Raw genomic sequence first — 26,169 nt, forward strand, 5'->3', positions numbered from 1 at the left:
GAAGGAACATCAGACTTTGCAGGGGGAAGCCGCACGCCACACGCAGAGATGGGAAAGCGGAGCAGGGGCGCGGGCGTGACGGGTGTTCGGTTCCAGAGGGAAGGCCTCCGAGGCCGATGGGGCCTTCTGGTAAGGAGGCCGCTTCCAGCAGCTGCAGATGTGGAACCAGCGCGGCTGGCCATGGGTTCACAGAAACTAAACTTCATCGTTCACTTAAAACTAGAAAAGTAAAACTGCTTTTAAAATTAACTTAATGCCTTTTAACACCAAAACCAGGTTTCTGGATTCCCGAGTATCTTGAACGATCTCTTTAGAATTCCCTTTGGACAAATAAACTTACAGGCTTCTACTTTTTGTAAGTGATTGCGGCCCAGAAAAATACAGCCACAGACTATGTGCCTGTGCATTTAGTTATTAAAAAGCTCCTTTCCACGTACACTCTTGCAGACGGTCACGCTGAGGCTTTGTGCAAACTAACAGGGAGGCTCTATTGTGTGAAGGCAAGAATCTGCACCTCACGGATGTGTTTACGACAGGAAGCCAACCTACTTAGTCCTGTCGGTGTGGGAGCGAAGGGGGACAGCAGGAACGGTTGGTAGACCTCAACCGTTCTTAGATTCTTCCAATACACTCTCTTGCAATCTCAGTTAGTCTGTATTGCGGTGTTTAAATTCACAGGAAGAGTATTTCTTACCAGGTTGTGGCTGCTTTTTGAGTCTGGGATTCTGATTGCCTCTTACTATATTTACCCTCTGTTTTTGTGGAGATTTCTTCACGGGTGGCTTAGCCCTTGGAACAGTTTTGACTGGAGAGTTCTCTTGTTTCCTTGCCCTTTTAGCACTCGTTGCCACTGGAACATCTTTAGAAATGGGAGCTTCTTGGTTTTTCCTATCCAATTTGGTTGTCTGTACAAACTGTGCAGTCAGCACTTCAGCACCTTATGTAGAAAACACACCGTGTTTTAAGGGGTAGGGGGCTCAGATACTTATCAGCAATAGCTTTTTCTTTGCTTTGGTTTTCGGAGAGGTAACTTTAGCAATAGGGAAGAAAATACAAACTTCAGGGTATTCTAATAAAGATTTTCTTTTAAACAAAGCAGAAGTCCAAAGCTCTCATATACAATGTAAAAATATGAACTTTCTAAGCGTCAGACGATAGCCCTGTCAGGTGAAGAAGAAAACTGCTAGAGTCCTAACTTTATAAAAACACGGCATGACTTTAAAAGAAAAAAAAAAACCTCCATAATCTTTCCTGACTGCTGTGGCAGGTAAGGCTGAAGACGGTGGTTCACAGCCATGGGGGATGGAGAATTTGTGGGAAAGCAACAGAGCCACCGCGAGGCGAGGTGGGTGAAACCGTAACCAGACTGCAGAGAAGAGACTAGACACACAGAGCCACCTTACAGATTTCACTGGACTGCTCCCAAATATCCACGTCTTAACATCACCGGAAAAATCGTCTTTTCAGAAAAGACAGAGGAAGGTCCACTGAAGAAGCCTTCGCCTGATTTAATCTCCTACAAGTCTCTGACACTTGCTCCTCTCTCTTACAAAATGCTCAGCTTTGCTTCGCACACGGAAGGGAACAGCTACCAGTGGAGGCAAGTAAGGAGAAAACCTGAGGACCACTTGCTAACACAACAGAAAGTGTTTCAACCTTTGAAGAGTTAAACAAAAAAAAAAGTTAATAAATGTTCCCTTTGAAAATGTCCCTTCCCACTGACTTTTCATACTTTCAGTTGTCAAACCAAAACACTAGGCCCAAAAATACCAATAAAAATATCACGCGTTGTGTTGGCAGATATTTTAAAACTACATTATACAGAAAACACTACAGTTGATCCTTGAACGTTGGTTTGAATGGATTTTTTTCCAATAAATGTAAGTACACTACCGTGAATGTATTCTCTTCCTTATGACTTTAATAACTTTTTTCTAGCTTACATGATTGTAAAAATACAGGGTATGATACATACAATGTACAAAGTACATGTCAATCAATGATTTGTGTTATCAGTAAGGCTTCTGGTCAGTGGGAGGCTATCAGTAGTTAAGTCTGGGGAATCAAAAGTTAGAGATTTTCTATTGCAGGGGGTGGGAGGTCAGTGCCCCTGATGCCTACATCGTTCGAAGGTCAACTGCATTTCTAATTGAGAACAGGAAACACAACACTGGTTTAAGAAATCATGATCGCTGTTAGTAAAATGTAGAAGAGACCAGTTTCATTTCATTCTCTTGGAGGTTAGAGAAAGGAGTGGCTTTTAAAAAAAACTTTCACAACTCTTGGTGTACGACGTCTCCCTGGGTCTAATGCTGTTCCTCCCTCCTAAACTATTGCAAGTAACAGAGCAACATACGGTTTTGTTTTTCTTTGAAGAATACTTTTCATTCTACTCTAGTTATTTTCTAAAATTTTTAGCACAAAGAAAGGCAAAATATAACTGAAGCAGGAAAACAGACTAAATTCAGACAAGAATAAGAGAGGACCAAGACCTGGGGGAGGTTCCGAGGACCTGCACAGGCAGGGAGACCCCGCACAACCCGGGTCCTGGGAGGGAAACAAACACGAAGCAAGGTGACCCTACAGGGGACTGCCCTGCTTCTCTGCCTCACTCAGTGCCACGTTTCTCAACCCTGTATGCACCACCCACTGGTGGGCTGTAAAATAAATTTAATGGGCTGCAATCAGGATCCTTTCTTAAAGGAAACAGAACAGAAAGAGTCAGATTGCATCACGCAGAGGCAGCGTAAATGTTTTTTGAAATTTGTTTCAGTCATGCATGAATTTGTGCGCGCCAGACTGTAATATAAAACATACTTCTTATAGTGGAGGAAAGTAAAAACATTTGAGAAACAGTGAATGTTGAATTGTAGATAATTTATTTAATACCTTGAAGTAAACTGGTTCATATATAGCAGAAACTCAACACGGCTGGCCTGGAATGTACTTGGGAGGAGCGGTGCAGCCGAATTTCGCTGTTTCCCACTGCGCTACTTCCCATCAGCCTCTGAATGTACATGTGAGCACACGCACCCCATCTCCCCAGCTATACTAAGCCACAAATAACTATCTAGAATCCTGATGGTCTGCAGATCCTTGATGTTTTCCTCTTTAAGCACCGCAATTTCTAAACTCAAAACGCTACAGATGGGCTTAGCAAACGTTTTCTGAGACAGGCTGGCAGGACGTATTTCCAGCTTTGAAGGCCACACGGTCTAAGGCACAGCTGCCCACCTCTGCCGGGCACCGTGTGAAGTAGCCAGAGACGACAGGTAAACACCTGAGGGGTCCTCAGGTTTCCTAATGGGTCCCAGGGCATATGGTTGCCTACTTCTAAGCAAAATCCACTACATGTAATCTAGGATGACCCCGAGCCAAAATCACGTTGTCTGCTGTACTAGGCTCGGTAAAGTGCATTTGACTATACACTAACTGGCCTGAGACTCTGGTTCGATTTTCGGGGTCAACAAAGCCATTTGTAGAACTGTTCCAATATATGTGTCTCCCGGCCACTGGCCATTGTTTCAATAGGTTTACGTAGGATCCAGGTGACTATTTTTCAAACTCTGATACACACAAAGGAAGGGAAGTTCTGGGCCAGACTGCTTCAGGTTCGGAAAATCCAGGCATTTCATTCTCTCTTTCTACATGTTCAGACTCTCAGCTACCACTTTTTGCTGCTACTGGTGAGCCTGAGTTTAGAAGATCCTCTTCTTCCACCCTTAATTGTCCGAGGACAGCTCAGAAACTAAATAATCATTGCCCAGAATGGTATGTGTGTAAGCGACTGAGTGACGGTTGAGCCATTTTACAAATGAAATGTAGTCTTTGGTGGGTGGGCTTTTGAAATGCCTTAGTTTTCCCCATTTCTTGATTTTCACCTGTTATCTAGATCAGTGCTTCTCAAACTTCAGCCCGTAGACAGTCACCCAGAGGGAAATGTTGGCATCTCTAACACACTTCTGCAACCGCCCAGCTCAGTGCACAACGATCAGACAGGAACAGTGTCAGAGAACCACAGTTACTTTTAACTGCGCAGTTAGTAATCCACAGAAATCGTGCTTACCTCTTTTTCTTTTCTGAGGAAACGGTCCTTTAACTAATTTGAGCGTCGTGGGACAGTCGGAACCCTTGCCCGCACTGGCAGCCCTCTTGGGGAAGGGACGGCACAAGTTCACCCGTTTACTCTGCACGGCGGGCGGCACGCTTGCCTTCCTCTTGGGCTGGACTCTCCGACCTAAGGCTGGGTTTAGCGAGATCACAGCTCCCTGCCTTGCTTTCGACATGTCTTCGGGATTCTTTTCGGTTTCAGTTTCTTTTCTTACTTCTGCCTCTGACTCCAAAAATTCAGGATCTGGAGTCATAACTAAAGAAAATCCCGCATCGCAAATCCCATCTGAGATACAAGGGGACTGAGGACGCTCTGCTAATAAATCTAACGCGGTAGACACTTCCAAAATGTACCCAGTAGGATCTGAAAAATAAGACTTCAGCTGAGTGAATGACTGTAAAGGGCACTTTTCTGCTGGAGGAGCCAAGTCAAAGCCATTGGACAGCTGGCCGAAGAACGCAGTCTCTTTAATTCCATCCTGAGAAGCAGCAGTCAATGAGGGACTTTTGTCCACCTTGTACAGTTCTTGGAAACTACGCTTTACTAACGTGTTTGGACAGATTCCCTCTTCAGTAAATGATTTCTTTGCTTCCAGAAGGGCACAATTAAGGGCAGGTAAAACAGGTGTTACCTTTGATGAGATGTCATCTTCAACTTTCAATTCTTTCAGCCCTAAAACATATATACATACATTAAAACCTGAAGTTCTTTTTTTTTACAAAAACATGCAGGAAGAAAATGCTTTAGATTATAAAATTATGGGATGGTTAAATATGAAAGTGTTTCAAATAGTAATCTAACTCACAATTAATAGAGCACCTCTGGGTACATTTAATGAATAGATCTCTCTCCATATATATGGAAACACACACACACACACACACACACACAACCAAAAAAAAACATTCAAATGCAATCACTAGGTTAGAAGAAGGCAGACCCGCCTCCAGCTCCACTCCATCTGACTAGGACCCCAGCGTGTGCTCAAGTGCCATCATGGATTTGCTTTCCACACTTTTTAAAAAAAATGTTTATTTTGAAAGAGAGAGACACATAGCATGAGCACAGGGGGGTGGGGTGGGGGTGGGGGGGGAGAAAGAGAGAGAGAGAGAAAGAGAGAGAGAGACAGAATGAATCCCAAGCAGGCTCTATGCTGTCAGAGCAAGAGCCCGATGTGGGGCTTGATCCCATGAACTATGAGATCATGACCTGAGATGAAATCAAGAGTCAGAAGCTTAACCCACTGAGACACCCAGGCACCCCTGCGTTTACTTTTTAATGCTCATTTCCTGCTTTCAAAATAGGTCTTCTTTTATCTGCATCTTATTTAATTCATTCAAATTCTTTTAAGTTACAATGCAAACCAACTGACCTGAAGAAAGGAAGTAACCCCCCAAATCTCATGGTTAACTACTGGTGTTGATTTCTCCCCCTTCTTAGTCAAATGACATAAACTTTTTTAAAAAATTAAATAACTAAACCAACTACTCTTGTGTTCCACTCCCTCTTTGACTGAAATGCTAATTTTTCGGCAAGTCAGCCATCTATAGGAAAACAGTACTAGGGAAAAAAAGGGAAAAGGTCAGGTCACTAAGATGTGGGAAATAAAGTCCTAGAAAAGTTAGAGTTACATCCTTAAGAGTAACTCTTAAATAAAACCCCACAGATAATAAAAGCCTCTAGTGCTACTAAACTGAAGTACAAATCATACCACTCTTTTTAAAGAAAAAGTAACTGCAGAATTAAGAAAAGCCACGTTAGTCCTAGATGAATACATCTGCCCTTGAGCAAGTATTAGGAAATGGAAAAAGAATAGCAAATATGGATAAATAGGAAAATGTGGGTAGACATTAAAATAAAAATTCCCTTCAAGTGGTTCATCATATAAAAAGTAACAAGTGAAGGAAAAATATTAAAAAGTTGTGATATAGCACTAATATAGTTCACAACCATGTAGTATTTTTCTAGACAACTTCATTATTTCAAGAATGTAGAAAGGCAGAAACAGAAGGATTTGTAATAAACTATCATAAAATCTATGACGAGGAACTTTTAAAGTCTGCTAAGCAAAGTACCAATTTAAAACAATCAGAGTTCTGAGCTCCCGGATGTGCCTAAGTAGAAAATGTCTCAATGACCCAGCGGAGGATCTGAACGTGGTCACGTATCCTCACTGTTTCCTCACATATGGGCCCTGTGCTGCTCAACTGTGAATGACACACGCACCAGTGTTTCTCTGTTAAAGCTGAAGTACGTTTAAAAATAAGACTGGAAAACATACACACACACACACACACACACACACACACACACACACACACACAAATAAAAATAAGGCTGAAGCCCGAGTTATCACAGAAGAGTGAGGCAGTCTGGCTGGGGTAGGGGCTGGAAGGCAGCTCAGGAATCAGCTATTTGACCCTGGGCGAATTCAGGTCTCCTCTGAGCTGTCACCATAAGCAGTAAGGTAAGGGCTGCTGTCAGTCACACAGCATGATGCCTGACAGAGCAAAGGCCTGAAAAGTGCCAACACTTATTGCCATTATGTTCTCATAACCAGTATGTCTTGCTTTGGCCATCGTGATGCCCAACATAGTGCAGTTCTCTGCTTTCAGTGACTGAATACAATTTTTTTAAAACATATTTTGGGGCGCCTGGGTGGCTCAGTCGGTTGAGCGTCCGACTTCGGCTCAGGTCATGATCTCACGGTCTGTGAGTTCGAGCCCCGTGTCGGGCTCTGTGCTGACATCTCAGAGCCTGGAGCCTGCTTCGTATTTCGTGTCTCCCTCTCTCTCTTCCCCTCCCCTGCTTATGCTCTGTCTCTGTCTCAAAAATAAAAAAAAAAAACATTAAAAAAAAAATAAAAAGAAATAAAGAAAACATGTTTTTAATTTTTTTTTAAAGTTTATTTATTTTGAGAAGGAGGGGTGGGGGGGAAGGAGGGAAGGAGAAAGAGAATCCCAAGCAGGCTCCATGCTGTTAGCACAGAGCCTGATTCAGGGCTCAAAGTCACAAAATGTGAGATCATGACATGAGCCAAAATCAAGAGTCAGATGCTTAACCGACTGAGCCACCCAGGCACCCCAGTAACTGAATACAGTTTTTAAAAATCAACTTTAAAAACATGTTTATATTGGTTGTAGTTTTATAAATGCTACATATAATTTTATGTTTAAAGATACACAGTGTGATTATAAGTTATGAGGGAAATATCCTCATATGACAAAAAGAAAGGACTCATTTACTTTCATTATTTGTTCAGCAAACTGCCCAGTGCGGATGCCTGATGTGGCTTGGTCCCATGACCCTAAGATCGTGACCTAAGTTGAAATCAAGAGTCAGATGCTTAGCTGACTGAGCCACCCAGGTGCCCCTATTTATTTTTAAGTTTTTTGGGTTTTTTTTGAGAGAGACAGAGCAAGTGGGGAGAGGGAGACAGAGAATCCCAAGCAGGCTCCATGCTGCCAGCACAGAGCCTGATGTGGGGCTTAAACCCACGAAACCATGAGATCATGACCTTAGCCAAAACCAAGAGTCAGACACTTCACCGACTGGGCCACCCAGGTGCCCCTACTTTTAAGTAACTTCTACCCAACGTGGGGCTCGAACTCACAACCCTGAGATCGAGAGTCTCACACTAATCCAACTGAGCCAGCCAGGTCCCCCAACATTTGTTACTTTTCAGATGCCTGGCACTAGTAGATGACAGGATACAATAAAATAAAGGCAGGCAATCCCTATCAAAATACCATCAGCATTCTGCACAGAGCTAGAACAAACAATCCTAACATTTGTATGGAACCAGAAAAGACCCCGAATAGCCAGAGCAATCTTGAAAAAGAAAACCAAAGGTAGAGGCATCACAATCCTGGACTTCAAGCGGTATTACAAAGCTGTAATCATTAAGACAGTATGGTACTGGCACAAAAAACAGACATTCAGATCAACGGAAAAGAATAGAGAGCCCAGAAATGGACCCATAAACATATGGCCAACTAATCTTTGACAAAGCAGGAAAGAGTATCCAATGGAATAAAGACTGTCTCTTCAGCAAATGGTGCTGGGAAAACTGGACAGCGACATGCATAAAAATGAATCTGGACCACTTTCTTACACCATACACAAAAATAAACTCAAAATGGATGAAAGACCTAAACGTAAGACAGAAAGCCATTAAAATCGTAGAGGAGAAAGCAGGCAAAAACCTCTTTGACCTCGGCTGCAGCAAATTCTTACTCAACACATCTCTGGAGGCAAGGGAAACAAAAGCAAAAATGAACTACTGGGACCTCATCAAATAAAAAGCTGCACAGCGAAGGAAACAATCAGCAAAACTAAAAGGCAACCGACAGAATGGGAGAAGATATTTGCAAATGACATATCAGATAAAGGGTTAGTATCTAAAATCTAAAAATAACTTACCAAACTCAACCCCCAAAAAACAAATAATCCAGTGAAGAAATGGGCAAAAGACATGAATAGACACTTCTCCGAAGCAGACATCCAGATGGCTAACAGGCACATGAAAAAATGCTCAACATCACTCATCGTCAGGGAAATTAAAGTCAAAACCACAATGAGATATCACCTTACACCTGTCAGAATGGCTAACATTAACAACTCAGGCAATGACAGAGGTTGGCAAGGATGTGGAGAAAGAGGATCTCTTTGGCACTGCTGGTGGGAATGCAAACTGGTATAGCCACTCTGGAGAACAGTATGGAGGTTCCTCAAAAAATTAAAAATAGAACCACTCCATGACGCAGAAACTGCACTACTAGGTATTTATCCAAGGGATACAAGTGTGCTGTTTCAAAGGGGCACAATGTTTAGAGCAGTACTATCAACAACAGTCTAAGTATGGAAAGAGCCCAAATGTCCATCGATGGATGAATGAATAAAGATGATGTGGTACATACATACAATGGAGTATTACTTGGCAATCAAAAAGAATGAAATCTTGCCATTTACAACTACGTGGAAGGAACCAGAGGGTATTATGCTAAGTGAAATTAGAGAAAGACAAATAACATATGACTTCACTCATATGAGGAATTGAAGATATAAAACAGGTGAACATAAGGGAAGGGAAGCAAAAATAATACGAAAGCAGGGAGGGGGACAAAACAGAAGAGACTCTTAAAATATAGATAGAGAACAAACAGGGTTGCTGGAGGGGGTATGCGAGGGGGGATGGGCTACATGGGTAAGAGGCATTAAGGAATCTACTCCTGAAATCACTGTTGTACTACATGCCAACTAACTTGGATGTAAATTAAAAAATAAATAAAAATAAAGAAAGAAAGGCAGGCATTAAACAATTATGTGAAGAAATACTGAAATGGTACCGCTCCTAAGCCAGAAGTCCTCACTGAGGGGACAGTGGTGACAAGAATCAGTAACGGGCCATTAAGCGGACACCGGACAGACCTGAGTGACAGGCTCAGGGGGGCTTCTCCTGATTTTATTCCTCCTCTCTCCCACCCAAGAGCCTCTTTAGATTTTGTTTCCTAATCGTCCTCTGAAATTTTAATACTGCGAATACACTGTACGTCTATTTACGTACCGTAAATATTAATTTTTTTGCCCCCACAAGCCAACTCTTGGTCCTTATAGGGGTCAACTTCACCTGACAAAGGGGAAGGAAATAAGCAGTCCTCACAGAGAAAGCCACGTCTGTGAAGGCCCTGAGTCCTGTTTACCAGGCAGACGACGGGGACAGTGTCTCCCAGCTAGTGCTGTGTGCTGACACAGGAGCGCGGCTGGGGCATGCTGAATTTGAGGGACACCTGAGACGTCTCAGTGGAACTGTCAATAGGCAGGTGACTATGTGCACGTGAAGCTCAGAGGAAAGAAGTGTGCTAAGCGGATAGCGGGGATCACCCGGGGAGCTGGAAGAAGTGTTATTTAAGAGGAGCAAGCAGTTACCAGGGTCTAGTGCAGCTGAAGGGTTAACGTGAGGACAGATCAACGCCACACAGACGCTGCGAACGGAAGTCACTGTGCCCTTACCTGCTGGAGGGGACGAAGGGAATAAGTGTAACCCGTGGAGGCACACCTGCTCATCTGCAAAATCTGCACAGGATGAAAATCGTAAGAAAAGTTAAGGCTGCTGATCTTATAAAACAAAAGTAAACACACTGAAAAGTAGTTTTTTAAAAAAGCTGTCCTTACTTGTTTCTGACATTAAGGCTGATGAGGTAAGTAAAATGAAAAACCCCCGATCTTCTAAGCATTTGACGATCGCCTTAAACATTAAAAAAAAAAAAAAAAAGGTGAAAAAAGATTCAGTTCCTTTCTCCTTCTCCCTCTACCACACTCTGCAGTGAATTTTGAGTTCATGAAAAGTATATATTAAAAACAATTCTTGAAACGTTAACATTTGTGAGAATCAGGAGAATTTTGTCCCAGGTACTAGAAACCACGAGTTCCTTCGTGCCCAAGTAATCTTGGCCCTGTTAGGGCCATTTATAGTAACCAGAACATCGAGGTTAGTTTCAGGACAGTGTTCACCTATTATAAAAAATCAATTAGAAAAAACATTTCAGTTTTTCACTGAGATGCTTCACAGCTGATCCTGCTGCCTCAGTAGCCAGGTGTAAACTAAACTATTCAGCCACTACAAATTCGAGGTGACTCCGACCTGTGATTAACATCCTAAGCTCATGTTTACCCCCAAAATATCACATGATCCTGGAACTTGAAAGACCAGAAGATACCATCCAATAAAACAATTCTTTCCACGGCATCCTAAGGGACAGAAAATAAGAGAAAAGAACATAATCCGGTCCTGTGACGAGAGACGCAGATGAAGATAAATTCTTCCTCTCGTTTCTCTTTACCACCATCTTTAGTGGCATCTTGAGCTCGAGGGAGGGAAAAAACTTGAAATTTCAATGTTGACAGTAACTCTGGGAATTCTGCCCCTAGACAGTGAGGGAAGTTATCTAAAAGCCATCATTCTGAATCATAAAGATAACACCTTTTCTCTTCCATTAGTCTCCATTTCAAAAGCTTATATACCTATAACAAAGGTAAAATCCAATGTTTACTGTATGCAGTAAATGTTTTTTCACTAAACCTAAACAGAATATACCATTTTATAGAAGTGATAAAACATCCTACTTCAAAGACTGACAGCTCATAAGCGTACAAATATGGTAAACTTATAAACTGGTAACAATTCAAATATGAAAACAAGACCACTAATTATCACAAAAGAAATAAGTTCTGACAGTGAGTTCATCACAGGAACAATCGCTGCACACGCTTCCATGACAGCCCTTGTGCATTTGGTAGTTTCTGTTTTCGTCGCCTCCAGTCTTACAAATTCTTTGATGGCAGGGACTACTTTGTATTTGTGCTTCTGGCACACAGTAGGGACTCGAGAAAGAATTATGGGATAAATATACCAGTAGTTATATAAACCTACAGCTTTCGTATCTAGTAAGTTGCAAACGTGTATCAATCTTGTTTCATTTTCTACTGCTGTAAAAAGTGAAAGCAACAACAGCCTTTACATCATTCTGCATTTTAGTTTTGCAACATAGATGAGAAGTAAAACCTCTCCATCTACTGAAAACCAGGAATTTCTATCTTCCAAGAAATGGGCAAATGCAACAGAAATACATACCTTATTATTTTCTCAAATTATGTACTGAAAGGGCTGAAGTTCCTTATTTTAACCTTTGTGGGAAGAAATCACAGAATTTTTTCCATATCTACTAGACTCTTCCATTTACATACAGAAAAATACAGCCATACAAGTCCTTAACACCCTTTTATTTTTTTTTAAATGTTTATTTTGAGAGAGAGAGAGAGAGAGCATGTGCATGAGCAGGGGAGGGCCGGAGAGACAGGGAGGGACAGAGATTCCCAAGCAGGCTCCGTGATGTCAGCACGTGGGGCTCCATCTCACAAACCATGAGATCATGACCTGAGTTGAAATCAAGAGTTGGACATTTAACTGACTGAGTAACCCCCAACACCCTTTTAAAAAGAGACCCTGGTCTGTACTGTTCTTGAAATTCAGTGTTGTAGGTAGAAGCCCACATACGCTTTATTCAAGGGACACTCATTGCTTGTCCTCTACACGCCAGGCATGGGCACTAAGGCGTCAAAGATACTTAAGATATGATAACTACCCTCAAGGAACTCAATGTCTAGGTGGGGAGACTGACACGTAAAAAATATTCATGACACAATCAGGCAAGAAAAAAAAGCACGGGAGCTAGATGCTAAATGAAGTAAGTCAGTCAGAGAAAGACACAGACCGTATGATTTCACTCACGTGGAATTTAAGAAACAAAACAAGCAAAGGGAAAGAGAGACAAACCAAGAGACACTCTTAACTACAGAGAACGCGCTGCTGCTTACCCGAGGGGAGGGTGGGGAGACGGGGGGACGAGGTGATGGGGGATGAAGGAGGCGCTCGTGACGAGCACTGGGTGATGTACGCAAGTGTTGAATCCCTATGTTGTACACCTGCAACCAACATCACGCTGTATGCTAACTGCTGGAATTAAAATAAAAACTTCAGAAGAGAAAAGACACGGACACGGAGGAGGAAGGACCTCATGTGACGTGTGGCTCGGGCACCGAGTCTCCGGTACTTCTGACACCGCTCACGCTCACAAGCAGTTGCTTCGCTAATGCATCCTCTCAAAAGCTCTGTGGCCTCTCTTCCTCTCGATTTCCAAATGCAAACTGGGTCACGCTACTTCGAAACAACACAGCCCCCGCGCCACAGCGGACGGTCTGCGTCCACCCACTCGGCATCCGGTGCCGCAGCCGGTCCTGCCGGGCTGAGGAGCACTGCCGGACCCTGGGCGGGACTGACCCGGACCCGGTTCTGGAAGGCGGGCTCGGGACGGCCTGAGCTAGCCAGGGCACTCCGTGCCCTTTCAGTCTGCACAGGGTGTGCAGACGACCGACTGGCCTGCGGAAACTGAAGTGAAGGTTAGGAGGAGGCTTCCCTCCGGGAAGCCAGTTTGGGTTTCCGTTACAGGTAACTCAAAGTATCTTAACTGACCGGCCCGAAGACCCCTTACGTTCACAGCTCCTACACGTGTCCTATTTTAACTTCTCGATCCCTTGCTATCTACTACGGGGATAGTCCAGCAGGCCGCTAACGGGCTCAGTGTTTGCTCACTGTCTTACCTTTAACACCAGCGCCTTTGGGATGTTTAGGACTTACTATACTAACACAGTCGGCATCCTCCTTCCTCACACTGAGGAACCCTGGTTAACAAAAAGGGAGAGAAGTCTTTTTTTTTTTTTTTTTTTAATTCTCAAGTTACTTAACACACAGTGTAGTCCTGGCTTCAGGAACAGAATCCAGTGATTCATCACTTGCACAGGACACCCAGTGCTCATCCCAACAAGGGCCCTCCTGAATGCCCGTCACCAATGGGCACCCCCACAACCCATCAACCCTCAGTTTGTTTTCTGTATTTGAGTCTCTTATGGTTTGCCTCCCCCTCTGTTTTCATCTTATTTCTCCTATCCTTCCCCTGCGACCATCTGTTAAAGTTCTCAAATTCCACATATGAGTGAAATCATGTGGTATCTGTCTCTCTGGTTGACTTATTTTGCTTAGCATAATACCCTCCAGTTCCACCCATGTTGTTGTAAATGGCAAGATTTCATTCTTTCTCATCACTACTATTCCATTATATACATATATACCACATCTTCGTAACCCATTCATCAGTGGATGGACATCTGGGTTCTTTCCATAATTTGACTATTGTTGACAGCACTGCTTTAAACATCGGGGGGCATGTGACCCTTCGAATCATCACTCGTATCCTTTGGATAAGTTCCTAGGAGTGCAACTGCAGAGTCACAGGGTAATTTCGTATTTAGTTTTTTGAGGAACCTCCATACTTTCTTCCAGAGTGGCTGCACCAGTTTGCATTCCCACCAGCAGTGCAAGAGGGTGCCCCTTTCTCCACATCCTCGCCAACATCAGAGTTTCCAGAGTTGTTAATTTTAGCCATTCTGACTGATAAGGTGGTATCTCAGTGTGGTTTTGATTTGTGTTTCCCTGATGATGAGTGATGCTGAGCATCTTCTCACGTGTCAGTTTGCCATCTGGAGGTCTTCTTTGGAAAAGTGGCTTTTCATGTCTTCTGCCCATTTCTTCACTGGATTATTGGTTTTTCGGATGTTGAGTTTGATAAGTTTTTTTTTTTTTTTTAACGTATAAGTTCTTTATAGATTTTGGATACTAACCCTTTATCTGATATGTCATTTGCAAATATCTTCTCCCATTCTATCGGTTGCCTTTTAGTTTTGCTGACTGTTTCCTTCGCTGTGCAGAAGCGTCTTTTTTTATCTTGATGAAATCCCAATAATTCATTTTTGCTTTTACTTCCCTTGCCTTCGGAGACATGTCAAGTAAGAAGTTGCTGTGGCCAAGTTCAAAGCGGTTGTTGCCTGTTTTCTCCTTAGGATTTTGATGGTTTCTTGTCTTATATTTAGGTCTTTCATCCATTTTGAATTTATTTTTGTGTACAGTGTAAAAAAGTGGTCCAGTTTCATTCTTCTGCATGTTGCTGTTTAGTTCTCCCAGCACCATTTGCTAAAGAGACATGTTTCCATTGGATACTCTTTCCTGCTTTGTTGAACATTAGCTGGCCATATGTTTGTGGGTCCATTTCTGGGTTCTCTATTCTATTCCATTGATCTATATATCTGTTTTTGTGCCAGTACCATACTGTCTTGATTATGGCTTTGTAATACAGCTTGAAGTCAGGATTGTGATGCTTCCAGCTTTGGCTTTTTTTTTTTTCCCCAATATTACTTTGGCTATTCATGGTCTCTGTGGTTCCATACAAATTAGAGGTTTGTTTGTTCTGTTCTGTGAAGAATGCTGGTGCTATTTTGATTGGGATTGCATTGAATGTGTAGACTGCTTTGGGTAGCATCAACATTTTAACAATATTTGTTCTTCCATCCATGAGCACGGAATGTTTTTCCATTTCTTTGTGTCATCTTCAATTTCCTTCAAAAGCTTCCTAAAGTTTTCAGTGTATAGATCTTTTACTTCTTTGGTTAGGTTTATTCTGAGATATTTTATGGTTTTTGATGCAACTATAGGTGGGATCAATTCCCTGATATCTTTCTGTTGCCCTCATTATTGGTGTATAGAAATGCGACTGATTTCTGTACATTGATTTTATATCCTGTGACTTTGTTGAATTCCTGTATCAGCTCTAGCAGTTTTTTGGTGGAATCTTTTGGGTTTTCCATGTAGAGTATAATGTCATCAGCAAAGAGTGAAAGTTTGACGACTTCTTTGCCAATTTGGATGTATTTTATTTCATTTTGTTGCCTGATTGCTGAGGCTAGGACTTCCAACACTGTTGCACAACAGTGGTGGGAGTGGACATCCCTGTTGTGTTCCTGATCTCAGGAGGAAAGCTCTCTCTCATTTTTTCCCCATTGAGGATGATATTAGCTGTGGGCCTTTCATATATGGCTTTTATGATGTTCAGGTATGTTCCTTCTATCCCAACTTTTCTTGAGAAAAACTCTTGAGAGTTTTTATTAAGAAAGGATGCTGTATTTTGTCAAATGCTTTTTCTGCATCTCGTGACAGCAGCATATGGTTCTTTTCCTTTCTTCTATTAATGTGATGTATCACGTGAATAATGAACCAGCCCTGCAGCCCAGGAATAAATCCCATTTGATCATGGTGAATAATTCTTTTAATATACTGTTGAATTCAATTTGCTAGTATCTTGTTGAGAATTTCTGCATCCATGTTCATTAGTGATATTGGCCTGTAATTCTCCTCTTTAGTGGGGTCTTTGTCTGGTTTGGGAATCAAGGTAATGCTGACTTTATAGAATGAGTCTGGAAGCTTTCCTTCCATTTCTATTTTTTGGAATAGTTTCAGAAGAATAGGTATTAACTCTGCTTTAAATGTCTGGTAGAATTCCCCTGGGATGCTATCTGGCCTAGGACTCTTACTTGTTGGGAGATTTTTGATAACTGCTTCAATTTCTTCGCCGGTTATAGATCTGTTCAAATTTTCTATTTCTTCCTGTTTGAGTTTTGGTAGTGTGGGAGTGTCTAGGTATTTGTCCATTTCTTCCAGATTGTCCAGTTTGTTGGCATATAGTTTTTCATAGTACTCTCTAATAAGTGTTCATATTTCTGTGGTGTTTGTTGGTTGTGATCTCTAAAACGGAGAGAAGCCTTTAGGGCGCCTGGGTGGCTCAGTTGGTTAAGCGTCCAACTTCAGCTCAGGTCATGATCTCGTGGTTTATAAGTTCGAGCCCCATGTAGGGCTCTGTGGTGACAGCTGAAAGCCTGGAGCCTGCTTCGGATTTTGTGTCTCCCCCTCTCTCTACCTCTCCCATGCTCATGTTCTGTCTCTCTCTGTCTTTCAATAATAAATAAATGTTTACAAAAATTTTTTTAATAAAATAAAACGGAGAGAAGTCTTCAGATTGTTATATGCTTCTCATTAGTGTCTTACTTTCTACAATATGGAAACAGCAGAGGCACTAGCTTTTGATTTTTTTTCCCTCATATAGCTATAGATCAACACACATCACTTGTAAAGAAGTATCTCACAAATGGTCCTTTGATTAATTCAGACACCCTAGGGATCTACTCAATTCTTCTGTCATAAAACAAAAACAACAACAAAAAAGGATTTGGGAAAAACTGTTCTATTATTTTTAAAATCAGGAGTATAAACAGACTAACGAGACACGAGAGTTCACCGAGGCACAAAAAGGGATGAAGATGTTAGTCGATAAATATTAAGTGATGAAAATCCTTTCAGCAAACTAAATGATTCACTCTAGGCACAGCCAACTAATAATTAGCTATCGATTTCTTAATGCAAGGCAAAAATAGTAATTAAATTTTAAACTGATGAGCCTTACCAGTTGCTTATTTTTAATGTATTCTATTAGCTTATCTATTTTTTCCCCTTGTTTGTTTGACAGTTCCACCTCATACATCCTGAAGCACATATCTTGGCAACAGACTGTGGAGAAAAATCAGAAAAACAGGACAATTTTTTAAAATGCCATTATGCCTTTTAGTAACCAATTTATCCATTTTAGATGTTGAAAAGATGAAAGAAGAGCTAGGAATACTCTTAAAAAAACATTCATCATTCAATGGTCTTTGTTACAAAACTCCTTAATAAGAAGTTACTGTATAAAGCATTTGGAAACAACGCTTTCATTAACATTGACTCTACTACAGTATTTGACAAGACCAAAAAAAATACTATACAAATAATATAAACATCAATGTTCCATGAATCAATCTAAATGACCAGGAAATTTCCTTCTTGTGTTTTCTGCTGTTTTTCTTCAGTTAGAAGTACATAAATAAGTAAAAACCACCACCGCAAAACCTCTGTTCTCCTTGAAAGGCATTGTCATGTGGTTCCAACTATTTGTAAGCATCTTTCTGCTTAACGCCCTCAGTGTTCCATAGTAAATCTAGTCTTTGCCACCTTAGATAAACTACCTTTCACAGTTTCTAGTTGGCTTCTAAGGAACTCAATCACATAGCAACCCTACAACTTTCATGAAAGGCCCTTTTGCGAATCACTTAGGGCCAAAACTCAACAGTGTGTGTATGCGTGTGTGCATGATAGATAAAAATCAGTGGAATAAAGCCCAGGACGTGCAATGTATCATTCCATGTGAACAGACCTTTTTGCTCCAAGTAATTCTGTTTTCGAAAGGCAGCTTCTGGTAGTCTTTTTTTCAAAGATGAGATTGTCATTACATACTTAAAATCTAGTTCATGTGGTCTAAAAAACAAAACAACATCATGCGATCTAATAAACACTTAAACTACATCTTCATAATTTTTGATTTTCTAATATAAATGCAAGCAAAAATATCAAAACAAGAAAGTCCTTAAATTGATAAAATCCCAGTCAGATAATATGCACATATATAAATACTGCAGATTTTTAAATACAGAACCCCACAGACCACGTTGGCAAATACATTCACATTTTCTGAATGCGTGTGTTTCTGAGATGAAGCCAAACATCCACATGAATGGAAGAATTATGCATCCTGGGATGAGAATTTTCTAAACGTTGTACTATGTGAGCATTGGCGACTTCGGACAATAGTGGACTGGTTCACCACACTGTGCCACAGAATGAACCTCATCCAGACTTTTGCACCATTTTCCCCGACTGTTTCCTTCTTTAAAACTCATTTTCAAATACTTCTGGACTTATAAATGCCCCCCTTGTCCCTAAATACTTCTGAGTGTGTGTGTCCTTAAAAAAGGACATTTCCTTATGCAACCACAAAACAATTAATAAAATCAAGAAATTAACAATGATATAGTACCATTATTTAGCCCACATACCTTATTCAAAGTTTGCCAAATGTCTCACTGTGGGGCTTTGTAACAAAACATTTTTTTTTCCCCCGGTCCAGGATCCAATCCAGAATGACACAATCCATTTAGTTATGTCTCTTTAATCACCTTCAATCTGGCGAGTCTCTTGGTCTTTCTTTATCTTTAATGGGTTTGGTATTTTTTTCAAGAACACAGACCATGTATTTTGCAGAATGCCCCTTAATCTGGGTATGTCTGATGTTTCCTGCTGATTAGGACAGCAGGAAAACCACACAAGTGGCACTATGTCATTCTCCTTGCATCCCATCAGGAAGCACGTGATACTTATTCCACTGTTGGTGACGTTAACTTGGACCATTTAGGTCATTGTTCTGACCACTTCTCTCCACATAGGTTAACTGCATTCCATAGTGACAAAGAACCTTCCCGTCTCTCCCATTTATTTCCAGAATTCTTACTGTACTCTCTGGGTTCTAATACTCCCCTCACTCCTCCCTCTTCTTAAAACAGGTCAATAGAAAGAAAATTCTGACAGCACACCTGTTTTCACTTCATATTTCAATAAAATATGTCTATCTTTCAATAGTTTTGGGGGTTAACTAAGAACAGATTAAATAAAAAGATTTCATAAGATGCCCTTCACAGTGCCCCAGACGAAAATAATTCATTGTAATGTAACTACATGTAATAGCTACTCCACTTAATAGGAGTCTAGGAAAACCATGGGATAATCAGAAAATCAGATACTGTAATTCTTAATAAAGACTCAACAATAGCATAAGTGCCTATAATCTGCTGTACCTGCTATCTAGACAAATCCAATCTCTTTCTTGGGGAAAGTCAAACATCTAGTATCAATTCAGTTTAGCCTGTGAAGTCATATTCCTATGAATGGATAAAGATATTAAAATCTCAAAAGTGGCCTGTCAAAGATTATAAAACTATTTCAAAGCCAAGGTTGGAATTTAGATCTGAATTTAGGTTGCCTGTGCTCCGTACATCTACCCAAACGTACTCTAATCTGACACCAAGTACAACTGCTTCATTTCACACCAGTACCAACAAACAAGACCTCAAAATGAGAATTAAAAAAAAAAAGAGACAAACATTAGTAAAGGACACAAACTCAATACTTACAGTTGGGCTGGAACAGCTGTACCGTAAGAGGACCAAAGACTGACATCACACAGCAGACAGCCTTGAATAATTAATTTGCCTTGCCACAAAGAGGTAAGAGCTTTAAGAAATGAGTAAAAAAAGAAACTGATTACTTATGAACAAAACATTTACTGAAAAAAACCCAAAAGAACTAATTAAATAATTTCTTACCATTTTCACTGAGTTCAAATCTAGGGAAAAAGAAAAGGTATTTTTATAAGAGCAAACGAAACAGATCCAGTAAAACAAAGTATGTGCACAATTACTTACATGCTTTCATGAGCTGATGCTGCCATCTTTTTAGGTTCCCTGTACTGAAAAGCTACAATAACATAAGGACAGATCTGCCTGGGCCGCTCAATAACAGTGCTGCCTGAAAGTTCATAGAGGTAATACTGAAAGAAGAGAAATAAGGATTATCAGGGTAGCACTATGGAACTCCATAGGCACCAAGTTCATCTCAACTCCACCCAGTCCTGCCATTTAACACATTAGATTCAGAAATGTATCCTGGGAACGATTTATTCCCCGGTGACTATACCTGACTCAGTTCAAATGCGCGAAAATGACTCGTCTTGTGAGAAACCTTGTTAGTATTTGCAGCCACGTGGCAATCATAGCCAGAAGATGGGCTAGTATAGTTAGTTGTATAATTCTCAGACACAAACTTGACTTTTCCCTAGAATGAAAATATTAAGACTAATCAGATGTCTCTAAATGGCAATAATCTTATTCTAGGATTCATTTAAAAGTAGCCTAATGAGGATGTGGACGTGTTTCAAACAGATTGTTAAGAACTATGGCTCTTAGAAAATTACGTTAAGGCCGACAATTGTTTTAGTTATCCATAAGCCTCTTAACACTGTATTTAAAAATCTGGTATACCTGGGCATATTTCTGAGGTAAATGACCATAGTTTTTATCTCAACACGAAAGAAGGACATGAATCATCCCAAATTTAAGTGAACCATTTCTCTAAAAGAAAAATTATATAGCCTACCAACCGAATAGATTAGCTCAGTCAATGACTGTAACATAAAAGATGACCAAAAAATCCAAACTTTCACAGGATGAGTTTTCAAACTGAAGTATTAAGTTATCAATTGTAATTTAATACACATCAAGATATTTCTACTATGCTGGGACTCAGTAAATTAGCAAGGAGCAGATATGCAGTAAAGTGCTTAGCAGGTCATTGGCCCCAATTACTGAACAGTTGATAGTATTTCCTATAATAGATTTCTTATAAGTCTTTCAGAAAACTTAAAAAAAAAAAAAAAAAAAAAGGAAGGCAATCAAAGTTACCATATATACAATGAAATATCATACAGTAATTTTAAAAGCTTTTGTAAATAATATAATGACATATGCGGAAAAATACACAAAGTATATACCAAATGAGGTAAAGTTATAGGCAACTTTTATTTTTATCTTTACAGAAAGAATTTACTTTTTTTTTTTTTTTTTTTTTGTTAAGGTCCTGCTTCTTCATTTACAGAACAGTCAGGGGCCATAATAATAAGCCAAAGCATATAGACAGCACTTCTCAGTGAGCAATCACAGCCTGTACTGTCTCCCCCTCAAACATTTTATGGCGTCGGACACGGCTGACTTTTGAGCAGTAAAGGAAGAACTGAGAGCACATACAGGTAAACACTGAACAGCATGTCCAGCAGCAGGAGGGCACAGGGCCAAGAAGCCCAGGGCAAAGCCCAGCGGACATAAACACACCCCCGACGGCAGCCGGCGCCCTCTGCCGCGGAGCGGGTGGACGAGGGAGGGCAAGCGGGGACTGTGCCCCAGGGGATGCTACCTGCTGGCCAGTTCTTGGGGACACACTTTGGAATAAGAAGGATTCACACTTAAAAAGACACGTCAGTAGTGTTTATAATCCAAGAACTCAAGATAGTAAGAAAGCTACAATGAAAGCAAAAACAACAAAACGAGACCACACAATGTGTCCTCACAAAGCCCACCAAGCACTAAAATCAAGTTGGCCTTGGATCTACCCAAGTGAACTTTCTAATCATGCTATTCACTTGTACTGAACTATGTAAGGGTGTTGAAGAATTTCTGAGATCAGCAGTTATAGATGCCACATAAAGCTGCGAACAGGGTCTGGATGTTTTAGGGATCGAGGAAACAGCCTCTCTTATTTCGACAATTTAAACCAAAAAACGAAAGTTCCCTTCTAAATTCATCTCTTGTAACTGGAATCACAATGTTTTATAAGCTGCTACTGGTGTCCTGTTAATATTTAAAAAGAGGCACTGTGGGCCAGGGTGAGAGAAGGCTTTTCACTGAATACTTTTTGTATTATTTTGAATTTTTTTTTTATTTTTAAAAAACATATTCATAGGTGATCTATCAAAGGAACAAAAAAAGCTTTGTCTTTAAAGAAAAGCAAAAATAGCAGTAATCTTTTCTGAATTTGGATAGCTGTCTTCAATGACCACTATGTTTAGCAAATGATCTGCAAAGAACATTATCACAGACTGATAACCTTTAGTTTTTGAAAGAAAAATTATATAGAAGCGCATTTGGGCTTTACCTTAATTAGGTTAAAAATTACAACATAACCAGACTTCCCATGATACCATGGTCTTGCATGAAGATAGTCTGAATATTTGGAAATATACACACCTATAAAAGTATAAGATATAGATTAATTCACACTTTAAAAGGACTGTTTACTCATATACATTTCACATGTAAGGGCTACCTGTAACTAAAAAGACAAATAAAAGTCAACATTAAACTGTTCCAAAACTGCTTACCTTTTAAAAACTATTGGAGATATTCTAAAAGTATGGAAACATGAGAGCTACGACAAGATAGAATTTATCTGACGGACAACGAATTTTCTAGTTGGGTACAATAATTAAAGAGGGATGAACGAATCACATTCTTGGTAAATTCTAAGTTTATTTTTTTCCCCAGGCAATCATTCCGTGGAAAGGCCTACAGTAATCTGATTCTCAAGTTATTTTTTACAAAACATCTCAGTAAGTACTCATATAATAATAAGTGCTGAGGTTTACTAGATAGCAGGTATGTGCTAGGCAGCAGTGACACCAAAGGAAATAAAACAAGTTCCTGCCTTCAAGCAGCTTATTCTGCTAGTGTGTGAAACTTCCAGAAAGGCAGGAAGTACGTTTGTGTTCTTCACCATTGAAGCCACATCACAGCCCAACATACAGGAAGTACTTAACTGTCAGACACATGCTGTATTTGAGGACACAAAGAAATGGAAATAAGTAATGTATTTGTTTAGAAAAGGAGTTCTTTCAACAGACGAGTGAAATTCTCGGAGAACAGAGTGAACAAAAGTATGGAAGCATAAAAGATTATAAATTGTTTAGGACAGTGGGCCACGGTGTGGGGAGCAGGGGAGAAAGCCCGAGAAGCTTGAGGCTGAAAAGGAAGCTTGGAACTGAACAGTAGAGATCTTTGTAGGGCTTGCCGTAGGCAACAGAGACCCATCAAAGGTGTTCAGCAACAGACTGCCACTTACATTTTTTTTTAAGTTTGTTTATTCTGAGAGAGAGAGAAAGAAAAAGCAGGAGTCGAGGAGGGGGCAGAGAAAGGAAGAGAGAGAATCCCAAGCAGGCTCCACACTGTCAGCGTGGAGCCTGATGCGGGGCTTGAACCCACCAACAGTGACATCATGACCCGAGCCGAAGTCGGATACTTAACCAGGGTGCCCCCAGACTGCCACTTAAAAGAGGGCGGAGTCTCAAGAGGGGAGAGACGAGAATCGGGATCAACCAGAAAGCTGCCGTAAGAGATGAGACAGGAAAGTCTCCATGTGGCAGCAGTAGGGGAATAGGGAGGAAAGAGCAGGTCCCACAGACTCCTGAACCGCATCTCTCAAAACGCAAAGACAATGCAAGGCGAGAGCACTGTGATATGCTGGAGGGAGCAACGAGCTTGTGGTCAGCACTGGGTTCCAGGGCCAAGTCCTTTCTTCCTACTAATAACCACATGACTGAGGAGTAAGTCACTTAAGCGGGGACAGTGGGCTTGGGTCATGGATGCAGCAGCCACAGGAAGCAGTCCTCAGGAAGATTTACTATAAAATAGTACATTAATATAAAATATTATATAAAATATTACTGTTATACACAGAACTATCCATTTCTACGTGAGCCAAAAACTTAATTTTTTTTAATGTTTATTTATTATTGAGTGAGACAGAGTGTGAGCTGGGGAGGGGCAGAGAGAGAGGGAGACACAGAATCCGAAACAGGTTCCAGGCTCCGAGCTGTCAGCACAGAGCCCGACGTGGGGCTCTAACTCACAAACCGTGAGATCATGACCTGAGCTGAAGTCGGAAGCCTGACTGAGTCACCCAGGTGCCCCAAGGCAAAAACTTTAAAATGCACACAGCCAGGAATGTTATTTTATTACCCAGCCAAGTACGTGTTCAAGAAGAAAATGTACTTGTTGGAATCATCCAGTTTCTACTCTACCACCCTACTGAAGCCAGCCTGTATCTTAAACAATATAATCATGGGATTGTAGTAATGTAGAAAACCGGCCTTATTGTTTAAGAGATGTAAGCTGAAGTATTTACTTTCAAATTCTCCAACAACAACAAAATTTTATAACCAAATTAAGGGAAGAATGCAAAACATTTTCTGTTAAACTTAGGGCATGGGTGTATTATACGGTCCTCTCTACTTTTCTTATGTTATTATGTTTTATAATGAAAAGAGGGTGGTGAAAAAGAGTAAGAAGAAAAAAAGGTTTTATGTAAAATGTTACGGGGGTTAAGAATATACATTCCCTTTCATGGTCTTTGGAAGATGTGAATGCAAGTTTTCAAACATGTTGCTTTACAGAGTGACCACATAACCCAGCAATTCCACTGCCGGGTCTATGCCTAAGAGAAGTGGAAACAAATGTCTACACAAAAACGTGGATGTAAGTGTGCACAGCAGCATTTTTCGTAACAGCCAAGAAGTGGAAACAACCCAATGTCCCTCAAGTGCTCAAAGAATAAAGAAAACAGGTAGAACCCTACGACGGGATATTATGCAGCCAAAAGGCAAACAAAGTGCCGGTACAAGCTACACCACGGAGGAGCCCGGAAGACACTAAACTGAGGCAAGAAGTCATACAACGTAACATGGGGTCCCATTTAGGTGGAATGTCTGCGCTAGGCAAATCCCCAGAGGGAAAAGCAGATGAGTGGGTGCCTGGGCTGGTGGTGGCGGGGGATGCGGTGTCACTCCTAACAGGCCCGGGACTTCTTTCCTGGGTGATGCAAACGGTCTACAACGGACTGTGCTGTGGGTAGCACGACTCTATGAGCACATTAAAAATCGCTGAACTGGACACTCTGGGTGAGGTGCGGGCTATATTAACTTTATCTCGGTGAAGCTCTGTGAGAGAAAAGGTCAGCAGGAATCTGGCCACTCCCCCAATCATCTCAGTCTTGATCCCCACACTGCTAGCATCTGAGAGAGCTAAATAGCTCTCCCTAGGTCCTTCTGCTTTCCGTCAAACTCCACTCCCCAGCTGTTCCTCCACTACGCTGCTCCCGGCTGCCCTCCTCTCCCCTCCCCACCTGACGGTCCCACAACGATCCAACAGTCCTGACTGGTCTTTGCCACCTTCTCCTCCTGATACTGTCCCACATAACGGTATCTTTGACTTCAACTAACACCCAGCCCCGCCACCGTGAATCCCAATCTCCAGTTCTAAATCCTTTTCCAGCAACTTTTTTACCATCAGCAGGATATCTCCCAGAAACACTGAGGAAAATCTCATTATTTCTCAAATCCAACTCCTGAAAGTAGTGTCCGTTTACCAGGTATGTGCTCCTCGCTAAGCACGTCACATAGCCTCCCACTATCTTCACAACAGATCTAAAAGACAGTTTTATCTATTTCACAGATGAGGAAACTGAAGCTCAAAGAAATGTAGTGCTAATCCATATTCTTGACTATAAGATTACCTTTCTCTTTTAACTCCTCAGCTTCCCTAACAATGTCTTCTCCTTCTGTGCCTCTTTTCTATTAACGATATTGCTGTAGTGTAAGTTTACAACTTTATATCTGAATATTTCTTTCTCTTACTCTTCACATTCCACAGTTGCCAAGTTTGGTCAGGTCTATCTATTCTCTATTCCTTACTGCCATTATAATAGTTTAGAGGACATCCTCATTAGTCCTGGATGACTGTACTAATCTCTTGGTGCTGGAAGATACCTTCAGTATCTTTTCTAGTCCAATCAACCTTTTAAAAAAAAGTTCTGGAGCTCCTGGGTGGCTCAGTCAGTTAAGCATCCAACTTCAGCTCAGGTCACGATCTCATGGTTCGTGGGCTCAAGCCCCGCGTTGGGTTCTGTGCTGGCAGCTCAGTCCCTGGACTCTCCTTCGGATTCTGTCTCCCCCCCTTCTCTCTCTGCCCCCTCCCATTCATGCTCTGTCTCTCAAAAAATAAATAAAAACATGAAGAAAGAAAGAAAGAAAGAAAGAAAGAAAGAAAGAAAGAAAGAAAGAAAGAAAGAAAAGAAAAAAATATAAAAA

At 41.1% G+C, this 26,169-nt stretch overlaps 1 protein-coding gene and 1 non-coding gene across 8 annotated transcripts in view; both read right to left on the minus strand.

Moving 5' to 3' along the window:
• TASOR2 (transcription activation suppressor family member 2) overlaps nucleotides 1-26,169 on the minus strand; it is a 79,311-nt gene that overhangs the window by 24,456 nt on the left and 28,686 nt on the right. For 4 of the 7 annotated variants that reach the window (XM_053895420.1, XM_053895427.1, XM_053895423.1 and 1 more), the window contains 11 exons: nucleotides 22,185-22,276; nucleotides 20,175-20,312; nucleotides 19,904-20,028; nucleotides 19,805-19,824; nucleotides 19,613-19,712; nucleotides 17,803-17,903; nucleotides 17,017-17,120; nucleotides 10,286-10,358; nucleotides 10,124-10,186; nucleotides 4,067-4,783; nucleotides 695-937 (listed from right to left, as the gene is read on the minus strand). In XM_053895420.1, coding sequence (XP_053751395.1) covers nucleotides 695-937; nucleotides 4,067-4,783; nucleotides 10,124-10,186; nucleotides 10,286-10,358; nucleotides 17,017-17,120; nucleotides 17,803-17,903; nucleotides 19,613-19,712; nucleotides 19,805-19,824; nucleotides 19,904-20,028; nucleotides 20,175-20,312; nucleotides 22,185-22,276 — 1,776 coding nt within the window. The remainder of the gene's footprint in view (nucleotides 1-694; nucleotides 938-4,066; nucleotides 4,784-10,123; nucleotides 10,187-10,285; nucleotides 10,359-17,016; nucleotides 17,121-17,802; nucleotides 17,904-19,612; nucleotides 19,713-19,804; nucleotides 19,825-19,903; nucleotides 20,029-20,174; nucleotides 20,313-22,184; nucleotides 22,277-26,169) is intronic. The other 3 variants (XM_053895421.1, XM_053895422.1, XM_053895425.1) reach the window with 3 other exon arrangements.
• On the minus strand, nucleotides 7,700-7,772 carry TRNAE-CUC (transfer RNA glutamic acid (anticodon CUC)). Its single transcript has one exon. It is a non-coding gene; the product is annotated as a tRNA-Glu (tRNA).

This window comes from Panthera pardus, unplaced genomic scaffold (genome assembly GCF_024362965.1).
Source record: "Panthera pardus isolate Hobbes unplaced genomic scaffold, ASM2436296v1 HiC_scaffold_6, whole genome shotgun sequence".
Classification (NCBI taxonomy): Eukaryota; Metazoa; Chordata; class Mammalia; order Carnivora; family Felidae; genus Panthera; species Panthera pardus.